General features: G+C 38.5%; 1 protein-coding gene and 1 long non-coding RNA gene across 7 annotated transcripts in view; one reads left to right on the forward strand and one right to left on the reverse strand.

The window, feature by feature from the left end:
• The window catches only part of rassf7a (Ras association domain family member 7a), a 56,912-nt gene extending 43,473 nt beyond the window's left edge, over window positions 1-13,439 (forward strand). For all 6 annotated transcript variants that reach the window (XM_015600855.3, XM_007228051.4, XM_022672113.2 and 3 more), the window contains 5 exons: window positions 5,273-5,454; window positions 6,134-7,020; window positions 8,408-8,582; window positions 9,161-9,247; window positions 13,140-13,439. In XM_015600855.3, coding sequence (XP_015456341.3) covers window positions 5,352-5,454; window positions 6,134-7,020; window positions 8,408-8,582; window positions 9,161-9,247; window positions 13,140-13,171 — 1,284 coding nt within the window. In that variant the 5' untranslated portion in view covers window positions 5,273-5,351 and the 3' untranslated portion in view covers window positions 13,172-13,439. The remainder of the gene's footprint in view (window positions 1-5,272; window positions 5,455-6,133; window positions 7,021-8,407; window positions 8,583-9,160; window positions 9,248-13,139) is intronic.
• A 2,622-nt stretch (window positions 13,440-16,061) lies between these two features.
• LOC111193092 (uncharacterized) lies at window positions 16,062-17,956 on the reverse strand. Its single transcript, XR_002650238.2, has 2 exons — window positions 17,750-17,956; window positions 16,062-17,037 (listed from the first exon to the last, which is right to left on the reverse strand). It is a non-coding gene; the product is annotated as an uncharacterized LOC111193092 (long non-coding RNA).
• Window positions 17,957-19,981: the final 2,025 nt, after the last annotated feature.

Here is a 19,981-nt window from a genome sequence, read left to right on the forward strand (position 1 = left end):
TATCTGGAGTAGGGGTGGGTGATATGACCCTAAAATAATATCACAGTATTTCAGGGTATTTTCGCGATAACGATACTCTTGGCGATATGACAAAACACTGAATTTAAAAAAATATTTCAAGAATACACTACTGCAACAAAATGAAAATTAAATTTTATTAATGCACATGGTATGATATGTCACACCCCTAACTGATATATTAAAAAATACAAGAATTTTATCATCAGATTTGTAACAGATGATTCAGAATCTCATCATGATAGTAATAATAATAATAATAATAATGCACTCCTCCAAATATCTCCATATATCCAGGATTAAAGTAAAATAAATGATACTGGACAGATATAATCTGTCTCTAGTAGATATATAATAGGAAATTATGAGAACAGTGTGAATTTTTCTTTTGAAAAAACAGTAAAAAAAAGTAGGATCCTGATATGATAAGTAGGGTTGGGTGATATAGTTTGATATTGCATGGTATAATATCGTTCACGATATTCGAAAATGTTGGCGATATTATTGAGTACGATACGATATGTCACACGCCTAATCTGGAGAATTTGGACATGTTTATTTCTGTACTAAAAAAAAACATTGAGTGGATTTCTTCAGCACCTGACCATTGTTTGCTTTTAAGGTTGTTGCTAGCCACCAAGGTTTCTGTTGTTATCTAAGCACAGGGAAATGATTTCCTCTTCTTTCTCAACCATATGTTACAGATGGAGAAGATCACTGAACTATGATTTAACAAGCATTTCCTGAGTTGGACTGCGCATGAAAAACTGTGCAGGCCTCTGATTCTCTGAGACCAGGCCTGAGAACCCACTCTCTCAGCCCATGTCTAAAATGTTAAAGCAAACCCCAGTGGCACCTGTTGTTGCGCCCTGGTCCGTGTTATCGCAGGGCTTGGCTGGCTTGTAGCTGTGGTAACTCTCAGCCAGTGTAGGGACGTGTACCCTGGGGCCCTGGCCTTGATTTAGTGTGTAAGCCTGTCAGAGCACTGCAGACAAAAGAAGATTTGTTTTAGTCTCTCCCCCTCACACTGGCCCGAAAGGTAGCATTCCTCTGCTAACTAATGGTGGAGGGTCGGGGGAAGATTTCAAAAGACTTCAGAGGTGGACCACCGAGCTTTCCCACTGGTGTCAATCCAACATAGTAATCAGAATGAATGAAGGTTGTCTAAAATGTGTGTTGGAATGTGTGAAATCATGCCAGCAGCAATTTTTTCCTGGAACTTAATGATAGCGTTTGAACCTACTGCTGCTAAAAATACTTGTGGTCAGAGAGGAATTCGAAAGCAGTTTGATTAAATGAAACCTCCTCATACTGAACCATCTGCTACTGATAATAACTGGCTTCTGTATCTCTGTGTCGAAAACTCTTTAAATCATTAAATAAACTGATTAAGCTGGTTGGGGCAGACGCTGAGTGAGGAGATCCCTAAGCTTACTTTTGTCTTTTGTACAGGTTTTAAAAAAGCCTTTTTAACAAAGAGCTGATGGTCACTTCATTATAAACAGGGTGTTTATGACCTGACTGTATCAGTGAGTCAGGCAGTATGTGGTCAGACTGTCCGGTAGGGTCTGTTATCTCTGGCTTTCTGCAGTTTCTGCAGTGTAGGATGAAGTCACAACATTCCAGTGAGCACCTCCTTTTTAAAGTTTGGTCAGAGTTGAACCCTGGTACCACCCATCCCCATTCTCTACTTGTATGGGATAACTGAGGACAATACAGTCTTATGGAGGAGACATTTTAAAGTGGAATATTAAGACTTAGGGAAGTCAATGTTAAAGCGTTACCTCACACGATTAATTTGGAATCAGTAACACGTTATTATTTTCTTAATGCAAATGAATTACGCCATCAAGTTTGTCTCCAACTTCTCGCCATAATACCCACCCCTGCTCAACAAATGACTGAAAGCATCATGGTGAATAGATGGCAACTAATGTTGCTCCAGATGGCCACCAATGTGCTGCTGGTCAACTTTGCTGCACGCTGCTGCTGCTCATCGTGGCGTGGATCAGCCTCGAGCCATCACGGATTGCGTGGATCCTCGCAGCATTTTACAATTCTTATATTCATTATTTTATTTATATTTAAATATCAACTATAACAGCTTCTTAAGAAGAACAAGTGCGATAAATTGCAGTTAATTATAGAATATTGTCGTGATTAATCAGATTATGTTTTCCTAATCAATTGACACCTCTAATAAAAAAAAAATGAAACCAATAACATTGCTGATTTTCAGCTGAGATAAAAAAAATACAAAATTAAACAATGGTTTGCAATGATTTTTAGGGATGTCCCAATCCAGTATAATTTTTTTTCTGATACGATCCAAGGAACTCAAATGCTTAGGATTGGTCATGTCTGCTTAAACAAGATTGCTAACTGAAAATGTTAGTACGTTGGCTAAACTGGGCAGCATCGCGCTAAGCGATGGGAAAGAGGGCGGGCCATCATATCTGCCTTAATTCTGTTCTCTTGGACTTTCAGCTATGGATGGCTTTTGCTTTGACTCAGGTCAAACATGTGATCTGCTTTTGCTTAGACTAGTGTGTGCTTAGAATTGTGAATATCTTTTGAAACTACAGTAGTGAACTGTATTCTTTGTTTAAGAGGTTCTGATAACTTCAGCAGCTGGTATAGTGTGTAGTAAGAGGAGCAAAACATCCTTCCTTCCCATGGCACAAGGACGATTGAGATGCAAGTGTTTTTCGTATGGAGCTGAAGAACCTCCAGTCTACATGCTGTGAAGCATGGAGATGCAAATGTCATGGTTTGGGGCTGCTTTGCTGCAGCAGGTTCTGGCCAGCAGCTCGCCATCATAGACAAACCACTATGCATCCTTATTGTATCTGAGGGTGGGAAGTTGAGGGAAATGAGAGAATCTGTCCTAAAAAGTGAAGCTGAAACCTTGCATAGCTGAAAGAATTCTGCATGGAGGAGTTATAGGAATTGTCTAAATTAGGTTATTTCAGTAGTGCCCTCATTTTTCTTAATTATTATTTTATTTTTTTAAGTGATGCTTAAAAGACATTACGTCAGATATTTTGTTGAATGTTATTGTGCAGGTGTGTGTGAGGAAAAAGAGAGTTCAAGAAAAGTAGAGAGGAGGGAGGTGAAAGACAGTGACATTTTAGCATAAATAAAAATGTATGTATATTTTGAAAACTGCAGTAATAGTAATAATTTGAATACAGCACTAGACTGAGACTTAGCTAGACTTAGATTAATCTTGTTAATGTTTTGACAGCACTAGTTTAAAAAGTCAAAAGGTTTCATGGACTGTCCTAATCTTTTCACTTGGGTTGATGTGATATCTACTACCAATATGTCTTTTCTCAGCATATTCTTCATCCTTAAAGAGCGCTTGTTTGTTTCATTGGCAGATCCTCTCTAAGTATTGCTTCAGCTGTCTCATCTTACTACTAGAGACCTTTTTACAGTCAATGCAGTTGGCTTTGCCGGGCTGTTTGCTTACAAAAGCTGTAAACTAGTGCAGTAAAAGTGCACAGAGTCAGCAGCCATCAAGCTACACTCACAATAATCTGGTGCTTAAGACTTCATTTGCTACCTGCTGCACTGCCAAGCTCTCTGATGTTACACCCCGCCAGAGCTGTGCAGTGTTCCTGTTGGGAAAAGAGAGCACTTGGTACTTGCTACACAAACATGCTCACAAACACACACACACTCTCTCTCTCTCTCTCTCTCTCTCTCTCTCTCTCTCTTTCTCTCACTCTACCACTCTCTTTCTCTCTCTCTCTCTCTCTCTCTCTCTCTCTCTCTCTCTCTCTCTCTCTTTCTCTCTCTTTCCCACTGCAGCTCCGGTCTGCTTGTCGGTTCCCTTAAGTATTAATCTGCCATAACTCCTTTGAAGAGAGCCAGTGGTGCATTTAATTGGAACAGAGGTACGCCTTTGAGCCACAAGGTACCTCTGGCTAATGATAACTTTAGAAATTTGCTTACCCGCTGGAATATCATTATTCAAACTTATAATTCTGGCATACCTGCAGGGCTTTGTTATTTGAAGAAAGCAGTGGAGAGACAGCAGGAGTTAGTAAGCAGTAAATAAGAAAAAGCCTCTGAAGTCTCTGAAATGCCTCTCTAAGCACCAATTAGTTTCAATCATCGTAATGCCAAAAAGATGAATTTATTTAGTTTTGTATATTCCGGATGTCTGGACTGTACTTTGCAGTTTATTGCTTATATTTGGCTGGTGATACTTCAGATATTAGCACTTGTATCAGCATTTATTTACCAGATTGTATTGCATATGTGACCAAAGCACATTCAGAACCTTTCCTTGTTGTCATGTTTAAAATTACAGTTACAGTATATTTTAATAAAACCGGAATATAAAACTGGGCTTGTAGTTGATGTATCTCACAGCTTCAGGGTGCTGGGGTTGAGGGGTGTATTCTTTCTCCCGTCTGTGAGGAGTTTGATGTGTTTTTCTGTGTCCATGTGGATCCCACGCTGTACAGGGGGGTATTCTTGCTTTATGTCCAGTGATTCAATGATGATTCTTTCTATGGGTACTCTATGGGTAGTTAAATTGGCTATGCTAAATTGCACCTACATATGAATGTACTACGGTCTGGCATTTTCCTCAGAGGCATTACTGTTTTGCATCCAATAATTCTGGTTGACTCCAGACCAATCACAACCCAGACCAGAAAGAAATGGGTAAGAAGACAAATGAATGAAATTCAAAACAGTACAATTTTAAATTCAGTGCTACTTTACTTTAAGCACCTTTCCATCTTAAAATGTATGGGACGTATTTATCACAAATAAATCAAAAGTGACATTCAGAAGCCCATCGTGTCAGTCACATTGAAGCAACATGGAGGAGAACTCAAACACCAAGACACCTGAGTAACTCAAGCATCTTGTACCAAAGATAAATGCAATGTTCATTCTTCTTTAAAATAATTGTCCATTAATATAGTATTTTATTTAGAACATTCAGGCACAGTGTCTTTAGCAGAAATGTATATTTTTTTGTATTTTTGTAATTGTGTTGTGTAATGAGTTACTCACCAATAAGAGGAATCCATGGTCAGTTCTCCTTAAACACTACCTTTGCCTACCAGTGTAACATGATTTAAATATGAGACTCTTCAGATAAGAGCATCAGTCAAAGGTCATAAATGTAAATGTCTTGTAAAACACCAGGGACGTCTCTTTCAGCTTCAGCTTGAACTCTTGATTCTCTCACTTCCTTATCTGTATTGTTCTCTCGTCTGTTTCTCTCCAGAACCTGCACCAGGTCATGCAGTGCTGATCACACCCGGTCTGTTCTGATCCCGGCTGAGCTGAGGTCCAGTGTGTAGCTGATGGAGCTCAAGGTGTGGGTGGACGGCGTGGTGAGGGTGGTGTGCGGCCTGTCCGAGGAGACATCCTGCCAAGATGTGGTCATCGCCTTGGCTCAGGCTATAGGCAAGTTTTATTATGCAAGATCGTCTTACAGTGTGCATCGTTAGTCTGATCTTATTTTAAGCCTAGTTCTGTTTTTTCAAGGATTTTCAAATACATTTTAAAGGATTTTCAGGGAAGAGTCTTCATAGAGCTGTGTAATTTAATCTGAGAATATGCTTATGTGCCAGGAAATAGGCCTTCTATCTATAGATCAGTAACATATATCTGGACAGTGTACGTGCTGTGTTAGAAGATGTGCATGCATGCATGAGTGCACTATTGCCAACATTTACTGGTTTAGGTTTATAGGAAGTAGGGGTGTGCCACATTGTATTGTATACAGTTATATTGTCCTATTGTTTTCAGTAATAAATACATTTATATCTTGATAAAAGTGGTATTCTGTTTAAAATAAGTCTATTTTGTATGTTTTGCTATTTACTCTAAAGCTGCAAGGTATTTTTTTTTGTACATTTGTTTATATGCATTCATTAAACATGCACTTTTATGGAACATGTATTGATACAGTATATTATTTGTATATATTTTTTATTAATGTTATATTAATTCAAAATAAAACTTTAACATTCATTTTGTTTTTTAACACCAATAATCAGGCTCTGAAGTATTGTGACACTATGTTAGGGCCATATCATGCTAAACAGCTTTTAACCAATACTCCATCTTTTGCTTCTACCAGGGCAGACAGGCCGTTACGTACTCATTCAGAGACTGAGGGACACAGAACGACAGCTTCTGGCCAATGAGCGTCCTCTGGAGTCTCTGGCCAAGCTTGGGCAGCACGGCAGTGAGGTGCAGTTTTACCTGCGCCGCACTGGCCCCAGCAGTAGCAGCTCCAGCGACGGCCAGGACCAGCATGACCGCAGTCTGCCTCTCCACAAAGCATCTGAACCAGAGCCTATAAAACGTGGAGCACCCAAAAAATCCCTCACCTTCAACCTGGGCCCTTCCAGTTCCCCACGTGCCAAACTCAAACAGTCTCGTAAGAGTCTGGGCCACAGAGACTCCCCTGAGCTCAGAGCATCTCCATCTCCAGTGCCTTTCTTCCTCCCTGGACCGTCCAAAGAAGAGGTGTTCCGGCATGTCCTCCAGCAGCAGGAACGTCTGCATGCTCTAGAAGCAAAACTGGAGGTGCTTGAGCACGAAACGCAGTCGTGTGAACGACATCCTGGCCCAGAACCCCGACTGCAGGAGGAGATGGAAGCCCTGGAGAAGACGATGATGAGGAACCAGGCTGAGCTGGCCCACGAGGAGCTGTGGGAGGAGGAGCTCAGGGCTGAAACGGAACGAGAGAAGGCCATGAGGCGTCGGCTTGGAGAACTGCACGCAAAGCTGGATGAGTGTGGCCGCAGGCTGCTCGAGTTCACTGCACGATCCGCACAGCTGGAACAGGACATTCAGAGGGAGCGGCTGCAGGCCGAGCGTCCTCCCGGCCAGGCAGGACCAGAGGAGTCTGTAGGTGTGGTGAAGGCAGAGCTTCAGAGTCAGCAGAAGCATGGTGAGGAGCTGGAGGTGGAGCTCGTGGAGACCGTGAACGCTTTGGGAATGGCGGAGGATCTCCTGCAGGTAAGCAGATGGGGTGTGGTGGAGGAAAGAATTTTTAGCAGTTGCAGATCCCTCCATACAGATTATGTAAATTCCTCTTGTGTATGTTTGTTTTCAGGCCTCACAGCAAAGTTAATAATCTCCCACGACCGCGCAAAAAACAATTTTTCATATAAGAATTTCCCCAAAGCACAGGAAGCCTGAGATGGAACAGAATGTTCATTAGCATGTTTTCTTAAGGAGCATGGGTTGTCATATTGTGTCTGGCACATGTGCTCTGTTGTTAGTCTTGACATGTCTGACTCCGAAGTAATTGGCTTGTGTCATGTCACTAATAGACCATAGTCGGCAGGTGCTAAAACATACCCTCCGAGGATAAATCCCTGGATCACTGTCAACAGAGCTACAAGGCATGAACTTCATTCTGTGCAAGAAGTTATTAGGAAAAGTGGCGCCCTCTTGTGGCTCGTAGTAAAAGTGCAGATGTAAGCTGTGCTGAAATTGCCATGATTGATATGATTAAAGTCTTCCGGTCTGTTTTAGAAGGTTACAGTAAACCTGACAAGCATGTTTAATTAATTAGTTTGATGAATAATTGGTAATATTAATAGAGATAATCAGGCTTTAGGTATTGGTCTGGTAATAATAAACTTTACCTCGTCAGACAGAAATCCTTTGATTCTGAAATCTATGGTCACTGCATGTACAAAAAACCTTACATATCTCGTCATTTACATGGTGTCAATAAGTAATGGCGAGTGAGCTGTTACAAATGCTTCAAAAGGACCTGGAATAAAATATGTTGAGTTTTTTTTTCCCTATCTTCTGTAAAACTACACACTAAGGAAAGTAAGTACAGATTTGTACATAAAAGAGTACAAAGCTTGTCACTGGGGCTGTACCTTATATTGAGGTACAAAATATGTACCCATATTTTTGTGCCAGTAAAGATTATAAAGATTATGAACATTATCATCAAATAAATATGTGTCAAGAACTTGATGATCCACAATTGTCTGGCTTTCAAATGAAAAATGTTTTTTTTTTTAATTAAAATATATATTGTTTATTAGTAAAATGATACAAAATACTGAATGTACCTTTTGGCTGGTTAAATGGTACAAATCTGTACTTATTGCTGTTAGGAATGACTTTGTACTTCAAAGGGATCAAATCTGACCCTGTAAAGACCAATATTGTACCATTGAGGGTACAGTTATAAAGAGTGTACTTCTGAGTACAAAAAAGTACTCATATCGTACCTCTGTTTTTTAGAGTGTACCAATTTGCCAACATAAGGGTTTTGTAAGAGAACAATCATATATTAAATAAAATAGCCAGATTTTAGTGCATTTTACCAAGCTCTGAAGTCATTTCTCATGTTCTTATATCTCCTGTGTGTTTTCAGACTAAGCAGGAGGAACTGGAGGAGCTGAATAAAGAGCTGAGGCAGTGTAACCTGCAGCAGTTTATCCAGCAGACCGGAGCACTTCCAGCCACGTCATCTTCCCGCACGGACCTCCATCAACAACTAGATCAACTGGAGCTGGTTCAGCTACTGCAGAACAGATCTATAGACAATGGTATAGTGCTCACACAGCAAAACTCTCACACAGGAAGTCATATCTCTCTTACACAGCAAACAAGGAGTTAGTGTAGAAGACGTGTGTTGTATCTAGATAACATGATATTTTACATACTCTCTTTACGATTATCTGTTATACTTTGCATACTGGCCTGTAAGACTATAAAAGAACTGAGTGCCTTATTGTGACTTAAAAAATTTTTTTATGAACTTATCATGTCCAATTTGATTTAAAAAAATTAGAAACTGGTGTATAAAAAAATTAGTGTTGCTTCATATTGTGGGCATTTTTTGTAGTTAAATAAAGCAGGGCTGATTGGAAACAACTTCCAATCTTTTGTAATCAAATGACATTTTAAATCTTTTAAGTCTTATGTCTTATCATTTCAGTGTAACACTAAACTATATTTATAATGTTTTTTTAAATTTCGCCCTAAAATTTTCCTTTTGGCTGAACAGCATTTTTGGCCCTTAATGCTTTTGCAATTATGAGCATAGCATAGGCAGGCCAGTTAGAAAACTTATGCAATCATGTGACCTGTGGCTCCACTAATGCCCCCTCTCCTCCCTCCACAGACTCCCCCCCGCGCCCCACCGCTAAGCAGTTCCTGGGCCATCCACGCAACCTGCAGCACCCGCTGGTGTCCAGCCTCAACCCTGAGGGTGTGTATGTGTGAGAACCTGCTGCTGCAGCCCTGCCTGCTCAACCACCCTGCCCTGCAACCCTTCCTCTTTCAGCCAAGCCCAGCGGTGGTGGCAGCCCTCTCTGGGTGGAGGTCCCTGCATGGTGCCCCCTATTAATCGCTCTCCTCTAATAAAGCTTGTGTCTGTATGTCTGTACTGACACTTCATCTGAAGGGCCCTGAACAAGGTTGCGAAAGCAACTCATCAGAAAATCTCTGTTCTGGAATTAGACTTAGTTAGACTTAGTTTATTTACAAAACAGACACATTTCTGTGCTTGTGCACAAGCGTAAGAGCTGTCACTGTTTGCTAAATAAATTAGGGATCATTTTGAAGCTTCATGCATTTTTCTCATGGAAATGAGCAAACTGGATTCCCAGAGCAGTTTTAACATTTACAACTCAAAGTAAAAGTAAGCTGTGAACTTGCGTAGAGACAAATTCATGTTTTGGACACCAGCAACACTCCATCCAAATTCATAGACAGAGATTCAACCCAATGAAAACTGTCATTAGGCACCAAAATACTATTTATGCTATCATGTAAAACAAACACTTAGAAATCTTAGTGCAGTCAACTGGATCATGAAGGTTCATGAACTTTTAACTTGGATTTAGATGCATCTATAAGGTGCCCAGTAGGAGATTCCTCTATTGGTAATATTTGCTAACATGGCAGATGTCATGTAGCAGAAACTATTATCATTGTGTCTCATGGAAGCTAAAGAAAACTGCAGTGACCTTGTTCATTGAATGTGGATGTGATTTCTGCCAGAATCGCATGTCTGTTCACATGGACAATTCTGGCCCGACACCTCCTGTCACGATCATTACCACCTGTGCACTGTCTGCTAGGGGTAATAATGTTTTCTATGACATATTCCTGGTACACATAAGCGACGCTGTGGAGTATGCCAAGTATTATTGTAATCAAAACCACATTATTCTATATTCTATAAGTATAAAGTATTTATATTCAGATCAAAATCAAATCTTGACATGAACGTTTTGTTGTAAATGCTGTTAAGTCCTTGCTTGGTGCCCCGTCAGATGAAGTGATAACTTAAATCTGTCTCAACACTTTAGTTTAAATGACTGAGAAGCAGATCTGAACAGCATCTTCAGAAGCTACACTTTAGAATTTCATTCAAGGCCTGGTTAATTCATATTTGGGGTGCTTATACTTTTTTATGTCAGCCTTTACTATCATATACTGCTGGATCATGTTTTTTATGAAAACAAAATTAGAGATTGGCATTATTATGCCATTTTTATTGAAAATGTGCTGCACTACATCCAATTAAATATTATTGGATATTCTTACCTATTTGTATTTGTGCTGAAACACACAATTAGTTGTTTGATAATAAGCTCATAAAATGATTGCATGTTTTATTGATTATAGTAATGTTATAATATTGGCGTATTGCCCACCTCTGCACTCCTTGGCAGTGAAACAACCATTGAATCAGCATGTGTAGCTTGTGAAGGTGTTTTTTGGTTCTGGTTTTATCAAACCAACCTAAAGTGTTCCTTCTCTTTGTGTGTGAATGTTTATTTTTGTAATGACTTGCTCGGTCATACCTTTAAAGCCTTGCCTTGGTTCTGCTGGACTTTCTGCTGCTGTTTTGGTGTCTGTACCGTGTTAGAGAATTAATCTCTGTTATCTAGGGTTTTTGGTTGGCCTGAGCTTCCACACCAACAGAGATGAATAGTCTTCTGAGTGCAGTGCTGATCCTGACCCTGTGTTGGTTTTCTTTTTTTTATGTGTGTGTATATTTGTGTGATATGCCGAGTAATAGGACAGTGCCGCTGACCGCACACGTCTCTGCAAAAGTTGTTTTATCAACAGAACAAGACTGTGCTTGATAAAGAATGATCATCAGGATACGGCAGTGCTGTTGCTATTTGTCCTGTTGTTGTAGAATTGTTGTACAGTATTTGTACAGATATACAGGAGCATGAATGAGCCAATCTGATGGAAACACAATAGCCAATTAAAGGCAATTGTATTTTCAATAATCAAATAATTTCCTTCAGACTGCTATTTTTAAAAAAGAGTGAGGCCAGTGTACAGACAAGGATTTGGCTGCTGTGCTAGTGAGTCCACCACTATTGTAGTTAGAATATGCAATTATAATCTATTTCTCATTATTCTAAAGTGTGTTCATGACTGTTTTTTCTTCATATTGAAGCCAGTGAAATAAACTTTCTTTGTATAGTTTGTCTTAAAATTCTAGTCTTGACACTCCAGTTATGTTCAACCTAAAGGAACTTAAATAATGTCCACACATAAGATTGCATTTGTTTACCATCTTTAACAAAACAAATCTGATAGAACAAATCTATATAAACATAAAAATGGCTCTAGTTTTGGTCCAAATATTCACCCTTTAAAGCCTTTGTTGTCACTGCTGGGTCAAATTAACCAGCACAGTGGGTATGTCTGTGATATATAAACATGCACAATATGAACACATTAAATTAGTCATTTTCCATGTGCATATTCAATGCTCAAAAAAATTATAAAAAATGTTTTGTCTCTTTGAAGATTTGAAAGGGGTCAATTTGACCTGTAACACAACAGGATGGTTAATAGCTATACTGCTGTGTCTGAATGTAACGTTGAAGTCCAGCACCTCCAACTGTTGTCCAGTTATTCTTTTGTAGGTACAGGGACACCAGTATGAACGCTGCTCATTTTTATACCCCTGGTTAAAGTCACTGTGGTATGCTCCAGAACATGGGAAGCCAACTGCTATGCTAGTCCAAAGATCTAACTCATCTCAGCCTTTGATTGTTTACCATTTTAAAAGTATTATTAGGGAAACAGTCCAGCATTTTTTAGACTTTTGGTTCCATGAAGAACCATGTTTGTGATGGAGATGATTTTGAGAAGATCCTCAAGGTTTGAGGCCACGATTCTTTGCCAATTTGAAGGTTCTCCACATATATCGTCGCTGTCCAATGAAAAACATGTATCTTAATTTTTGTCGATTTTAAGTTTACTACATAGATTAAACAGACAAAATGTCCCTTACGCTGTGCCAAAATTTCTTGATGAACAGACCAATAGAAACTCTTAAAAATGACCTGAAATAAACTCTTGTTACATTGACTTCCATTGAAAATGTACATGTTTTTTTTCTCTCTCCTGTAAAGTTGCTGTTTTGGTGATAAGTGTTTTTCATTGGACAGCAACAATATTTTTGTCTTTGCCATCTTTTGGTTCTTCATAGAAGCACAAGTGTTTCTTCTACTCCTCCATGAGTCAATAAACCATTTGTGGTACCTTCATTTTTAAGTTTTTACAGATAATAAGGAAAATATCTCTGAACAGCAACAAGTAAAAGAACAGGAAATAAAATAATTTAGCCCAAAATATCTTTGCTATAGAAGTTAATAGGCAGATTTTCCAGTTTCTGCTGCCCATTGGCTTCTGTTGTAAGTGTATTTCCAATGTTTTTGTGTGGTTGGTTCAACTGGAAAAGCATGAATTGTACATTAAATAATGCTACAATAAGAATTCCTCATTATGAATGTATATTTAATTAAATGAACTACACACTATGACCAGATTGTACTTTTGGAACCTGTTTTATCTGTGTATTAAAATTAATATACACAGTGGAAGGAAGTACCTTTTTAACCTTTCCTTTGGGCCTGTGGGTGCCTTCTTCTTCTTCTTATTATTATTATTAAGCTCTGGGTACTGTGTGGTGTTGCAGGGTTGTTTCCTCTGTGGCATGGGACAACCCAGGACAGCTTCTAGTGCATGGGTTTTATTTTTGTAAGGGTGAACCGAAAGTGTCACCTTTCCAAAATGAAAGACTGAAAGCATCACTCCATATCATATTTTTGTGTGTCTTGCAGTCCTGACATCCAGGGAGTCGTCTTGGAGGTAAAACCTGGACAGCAGGGCCAAGGATCTCTTATTACACCTTACTGTACTTAACCACCTACTGTTTTAATGACCTGCTCATCAGTGTGTAACCATCTATTATAGTATATTGTCTGTATATACAAATATATACTGTATATTGCCTTTTTGTTACACTGCAGATACATGTATTTACTGTAAGATATTACCAGAAAGATATATATATCTAGAGAACTATTACTTTTGTCAATGTATTTAAGTATAATAAAGACGGTGCATTGTGTTTTAGATAAGCTCAGCTTGGGGTGTGTTTTTTCTAATTTATGCTTTATCACTGGAGAAATTTGGAATAGCACTAATGGTGTTATTATTTCTACATGATTCATATTATGTGGTGCAGATATAAAAAGCATTTCCCTCAATGCTAAAGGAAGCAGCACATCCTGTTCAGCTGGAAGACCCTGTGCATTTTCTATGGGCTTACAAAACATACAGATGCGCTATAGTGTGTGTGCTCCCATAGCGTGACGCACGAATAGTCTATAAACGTAACAACTGAGGCAGTTTAATACAATTGGCTAGCCATCACATGACTCTGACACTCACACTCCTTAAAATAAATAAAGGTGCTACAAAGGATTGTGGGTGTAAAAATCTGCTGTAAAAAATGTGCTGTAGAAGAACTATGTTTGGTATAGTTATTTTGTTTAGTTAAAAATACTTTATACGACTGTTTTAAAAGACGAAAAGAAACATAACATAATTTTTATTCTTCTCACATCTATATATTTAAAATAAAAGGTACTACAAATGCTCCTTTTAGTGGGATGCCATAGGAATCCCACTTTAATAGTGCTGTGTAAAGAACCTTGTGAAGCTCTAATGAACTTTTACTTTTATCAGGTCATGGTTGCTTTAACCATTATTATCCTATAAATAATTAAAGGTTCTACAACAGGGGTGTCTTAAAGAGCAAAGCTATGGAACTACTACTTTTGGTCTCATACAGAGCGATGTTTGTAATAGTGAGGTATGTTTAAAGAACTTTAAAACTTTCAAAGGCTCTTCACACTTTTCACACAGCTATATTACTAAAATAAGGAAAAGGAAAAAAGGATAAGGATAGCACGATTGGGTCTTAGAGCAACGCCATAGAAGAAACAATAATAGTGATGTGTTAGTGTAAATAACCATTGGTAAACTAAAGGCTCTACAGTAGAGTAGGTTTGAGTGATGCTGTAGAAGAACCACTTTTCTATTAGTAAAATAAAAAGTTCACACAAAAGAACCACTTTTGGATTATAGGAGAGTGTGAGTACCAAAACCTTCTGTAATATCTTTAATATCTCTAAAATAATTTTGTTCCTCAGGGAACCAAAATTGGTTCTTCTATGGCATCCCTCAAAGAACATTTAGTGGCACCCTCATTTTTACAAGTGTAGTTGAACCTAAACACATCTCCAGTCCACAACTGCAAGCAGCTGAATCATGGCTTAGTTCCTGTGTTGCCTAAATACCAGTTAAACAGTTTTCACTTTTGATATGTTGTTCAACTCTGGCAACCCTGGGTGAGCTCGGTTAATGCCTCAGACAATCTAACCACTCTTTCTAAATCACTTTATCCCCATCGTTACATAACCATTAAGATACATTACATTACATTATGTTGCATTATCTGAACACATACAATAGTAATGCACATAATGCAAGGAAGTGTATGTGAGCTATTCTGTATGGGCTGGGCTGTTTTGAAATTAAGATTAATTAGGTGAAATCAGATTAGTGTGATAAGATCAGGGAACTGTCTGGTGGAGACAGAGGAAGCTAAGCCCCAAATCCCAACAGATTTAAGAGCCATAGCACCTATCAGTCCTGTCTGCCAAGGCTCTGCATAGTGCTGTGGAAAATATGCCTGTATTGATATTAAAACCCATCTTCCACAAAATCAGCATTACCTATGTCATACTTTAGGTAGTTTTAAAAACTGATTTCTGTATTAAACATTGGTAGAAATTCAAAAGTTTTTGTAGCTTAAACACTGGCAGTTTCAAAGCCTGTTCATCTCTAAGTGTAAACACAATTAAAGAGTTTATGCTGACAGGCCAACAGGCATTTAGGATGTTTCAAGTCTAGATGAGTCATTTCTTTAAGCTAAACATGGATGTGGCAATTACCAGAAATCCCCTTTTCTTCAAATTGATTATTAATATAATTATTTATTAAAGCTGTACCTTTTAAGTATGTTTATGATTCTCAAATTATAATTAACAGCATTCACTTTAGGGCTGCGCAATATATTGTTTTTTAAATCATCTTCACAATGTGTGCAATAGTCACATGGCTGGACGTGTAATATTACATATAATGCTTTAACTCATGATACAGAAGTAAACCAAACCAAAGGCAGATTATATTGATCCAATATATATTTTTTATTCCATGTAATACAATATTCTGTGCATATTTATTATCACAACATGTTGGATTGTTGACATCTGTAAAATCTAGTGAGAAATCCTGTATTTTTGTACTACAAAGATCCCCAGTATTGTGCAGCCCTAATGCATACTGTACATACACTAAAAATGTTTAAAATATGTACATGATTTTAAAAAAGGAAATAATACAGAAAATTCATACATAATATTGAAAGTATGTATGAATCAAGTGTACCAGAGCATTTCACATCAGCATAAACCTCTGTGTGTCTGTCATTCACACCCTTTACTTATGTACTACCATGCTTCCGCCACATGGATGCCATGCATGGGAGACAGATACACACCATGTGCTATATAGGGTAGAGGAGGGGGGAGCAATGCCATTTTCACACTAGATTTATATTTTTAAAAAATCAGTTTAAATGGAATTTGTTGTTAAAGATGAGCAGAACAAAAACTATTCAACACATAAAATGAGTTTCAAACATGAAGTGAGTTTTAATGAAGTCGAAGAAGCAGAAAATGCATAAGTATGGTTACAAGTATCTTACAGCTGCTGTAGGTTAGCTGGCTAACTACTACTGTGTGCTGAGCTGAAGTTTTTTTAACTTTTTTAAAACTGAGTTCAAGTTTATTAACAGGCCTTGGACTGTACATGAGCTACAAGTGTAGATGATACAAAACCCTTTTTCCCTGCAGTAAAATACGTTTTTTACCTTCTGAAAACTTTGGACACTTGGAGAAGCTCTCCAGATCAGTAACAGGAATCAACCCCAAATTTAAAAATAGACATAAAAATTAGACAACCATAATGAAACAAAAGTTTTGGAGGATATAAAATGTTTTTTTTTTAATAATTTAAAATACAGTTACAATTATGATTTTCAGTAAAGTTTCTTATTAAACATGAAACCTTTTTAAGTGATGCTTGAATAGAAATCCTCAAGATCTATGCATGCAATATCACTGACAAAAATGCTGAACTGTTATTGGGTTAATAAACATGTAAAGTTTAATCACTACACACTGCACAAGTCAAAGCAGGAAAGAATGTTTATTACATAAAAGGAAACGTTACATGAGGGTCTGGTTACCTGTTCCAGAAAGCCCCGTCACCCTCCACCCCTGGGAGACGTATAGGCAGCCTGTGGACTTACTGCGTTACTGTGACATGTGGCACGTAGGCTGCTAACTTACAGTAAGTACTACAGTAATGGAGAGGAGGAGGGAGCAGCGCGGAGAAGGCCTCGGCCATCCGGGGAGCGGCTTTAAGCAGTGCCTCGGTCAGCAGGAGCGCAGGAGAACTCCAGAGCCAAGTCCAAAAGCTGGTTAGCCGCTGTCACACGCACAGTGGAATGGAGAAGAGGCGCAATGTGCGTTAGTCAGTGGCTTACCTGCTTTCAGAGATCTCACTCGCACACGCACGCAGGCACGCGCGCGCCATAGCACGCTATAGGGAACAATAGAACAGAGTCAATGAATTACACTGAGAGAGTGAGAAAAACAACATCATCATCAGACCGTCACTGTCACTGAGAGCTATAGCACAGCTAGGGTAGGCCTGTAAAGGAAAGGTGTGCTTTAACAGTTTGGTGGTCTGAATAATCATAATAATCACAATAATTTCACACTGGCAAAAATATATATACATATATTTAGGTTATATATAATAATAAATTAATTGATAAATTAATAATTAATTAATTAAACACCAAAGAGCTTTAATAAAATACATACATAAAAACAAAAACACATTTATTCGGTATGACGCTTGCTATATATAAATCACGTTAAAGCTCTGAGATTTATTTATTTCAGTCTGTGAAGGTTTATTCCCACTATAAGAAAAAAAATATTAATAAATACCTAGAATTTTTGTCTGAACAAATAATGAAAAACTTAAAAATCTCAATTTTTAACTGTCTATAACAAGGCCACAATGTGCAAACATTCAACTAACTGACGTTATGTGGTGAATTAGCTACTTAAGTACACCCCTGTGTTTAACCTAGCAGATTAATATTTGTTTTATTAAAAGAAAAAATACAAACAAACCTTTTAAACGAACGTTAAACATCAGCATATTAACAATAACCCGTCTATCAGCTAATAACTGTTTATTATAGTAAGTGTTATTAACAGTAGGAGCCACAGTTACTCACCGCTCAACTTTCCCCCGTCAAATAGCATCAATCAAACACACACAGTCCAAATAAAGGGTCCAGACTGGCAGCAGGGCACCGCTTCTCAAACTGGTCAAAAAGTAGCACAGTTTGTCCGAACGCTGGGATTTATTAATAAAGTGAGATTTGCTCTATAAGCGCGCGCGGTGCTCAACTTCAGTCCACTTGCGCTACCCCAACCCTGCCCACTCCTCTGCCTCTGCAACCTGACCTGCTTATGCAAATCGCGCTTTATTGGCATCGTCACGCGGCCAGCAGCGGGCTTGGATTCTCGGGAAGGCCACGCCCCCACGCCGAGCCGTCCAATAGCAGGCGGCGAGAGGCGGGAGGAGCCACAGCAGCGGGTTAGGGTGATTTAGCCTGAGTTATAGTTGGGGTGCGGTGCGTTCGGTTTTGCACGTCTTACTTTAGGAATGAACCATTTCTGACCGGCCGGTTTCTCAACAGCGGCCAGTTTAATTAGACTTTATCACATATTTGTGTTCAGTTCAGTTTTTAAGCGCTATCTGTGATTCGGGGTGGGGGCAGGAGGCGCAGGGCGAGTGTTTTAATGAGTTTTGTGGAAAGAGAGCCTACCCGCCCGCAGAAAGTGGTTGGACTCAGTTCACTTGTGTACCGTGTTGCCATGAAGCTGGTGTAGATGTGCACGTAGCAGGGATGCAGCATGATACCAGTCTGTACTGAGAGAGAGAGGGAGAGAGAGATTGAAGGAGAGAGGGGGGAAAGAAAACGAGAGAGACTGAAAGAGAAAAAGAGAGTTTAAGGGAGAGAGAGAGAGGTGACGCGAAGAATCCATTTTTAACATCTCATGAGTATCTGAATAATATCTTATAAATTATATAAACTACCCTGTCTAGAAAATCACAGGATCTGATTAAGAACAAAGAAACGTGAATATTATTTAAACTCTTTATGGCACAAATCCTATTTTTCCGGAGGAAAACCCTGTGTAAACTTAAAATTAGATTCTGAATTTTGATAGCAAGATGATAATTTGAATCAGATGTTTTAGAGCAATGAAAATTGTCCATTAGGAAACGAAGACAAAAACGCCAACACATGGTTTACGAGGTTCACAAGTTTAAATCCTGGGAAATGTTGCTTTGCCATTAGCAACACAATCGGCTGGATTGGGTGCAGTCTATGGGTGCTATCTACTCACTACTACCACTGGAATGCTGTGTGGCTCAGACTTTTGTTGGCAGATGTATTAAAACTGGGGATTGATTGGGGGAAAAAAGTGGGTGACCTCGCAGGTTAATTGACTCAGCTAAATTAGAGTAACTGTATTAAAAAATATAAATTTATTCTAAATAAAAGGAAATCAAATAGAAAAGAAAAAGGCACATAAAAAACTAATGCACAGTATATGGTGAAAACAACTAAATGTCAGATTAAGATTAAATATATTTGTATGTAGTAGCTCATGATCTGAAGCACACCACATCATCTGTCAAACGTGGTGGAAGCACAGTTCTGACATTGGCTTAAACGGCTGCCAATGAAACTGGGTCAGGTGTTTATCAGTAGTGTTTCTGCTGATTACAAAATCAGGATGAATTCTTAACTGTATAGAGCTGTTTCTGCTCAGAGAGCCTGTGGTCAAATGTTGCAAAACCAATAGGATCTCTTCAAAGCAGGAATGGATAATGAGCTTTTTCACAGAAAAAAGAGTTTTGTGTTTGTAAACCTTTTTAAATACACAGGAACTATACTTTTAACAGCATGACTGGTGCTAGAATATTAGTATTTATATTACTCTGTACTGGATTGAAAAAAGGTGGCTTTACCCTCCTGTTGAAATCTACCTTTAACAAATATTCTTTGAAAAGTAAGTCTAAAGTAAACATGGGTGGTTAGTCCATTTATTTTCACACTGTGGGTCAGTGAATTGATGGCTAAGTTTCATCTAAGATCAGACCGCTGCGCTGCTGATGCTTGCAAAGTGACCTTTTATATTGACTTCGTGCAGCGATCTTGATCCTGAGCACACAAAATATATGAGTATAATAGGAACAGCGATAGAAGACAAGAGTAGATGCTGCTTTACTGTTACTACTATAGCAGTGAACTATAAAATAAAATACATTATAAAAGAAGAAGGAGACAATTTACTGGTAGAAAAGTACATTGGATAGATTGTAAGATTCAATGTCTGAGGCAAAAGAGCTACTTTTAAAATAACTTTTGAAGGGTTATCCTGGCTATCAG

The sequence above is a fragment of the Astyanax mexicanus genome, chromosome 2 (genome assembly GCF_023375975.1).
Source record: "Astyanax mexicanus isolate ESR-SI-001 chromosome 2, AstMex3_surface, whole genome shotgun sequence".
Lineage (NCBI taxonomy): Eukaryota > Metazoa > Chordata > Actinopteri > Characiformes > Acestrorhamphidae > Astyanax > Astyanax mexicanus.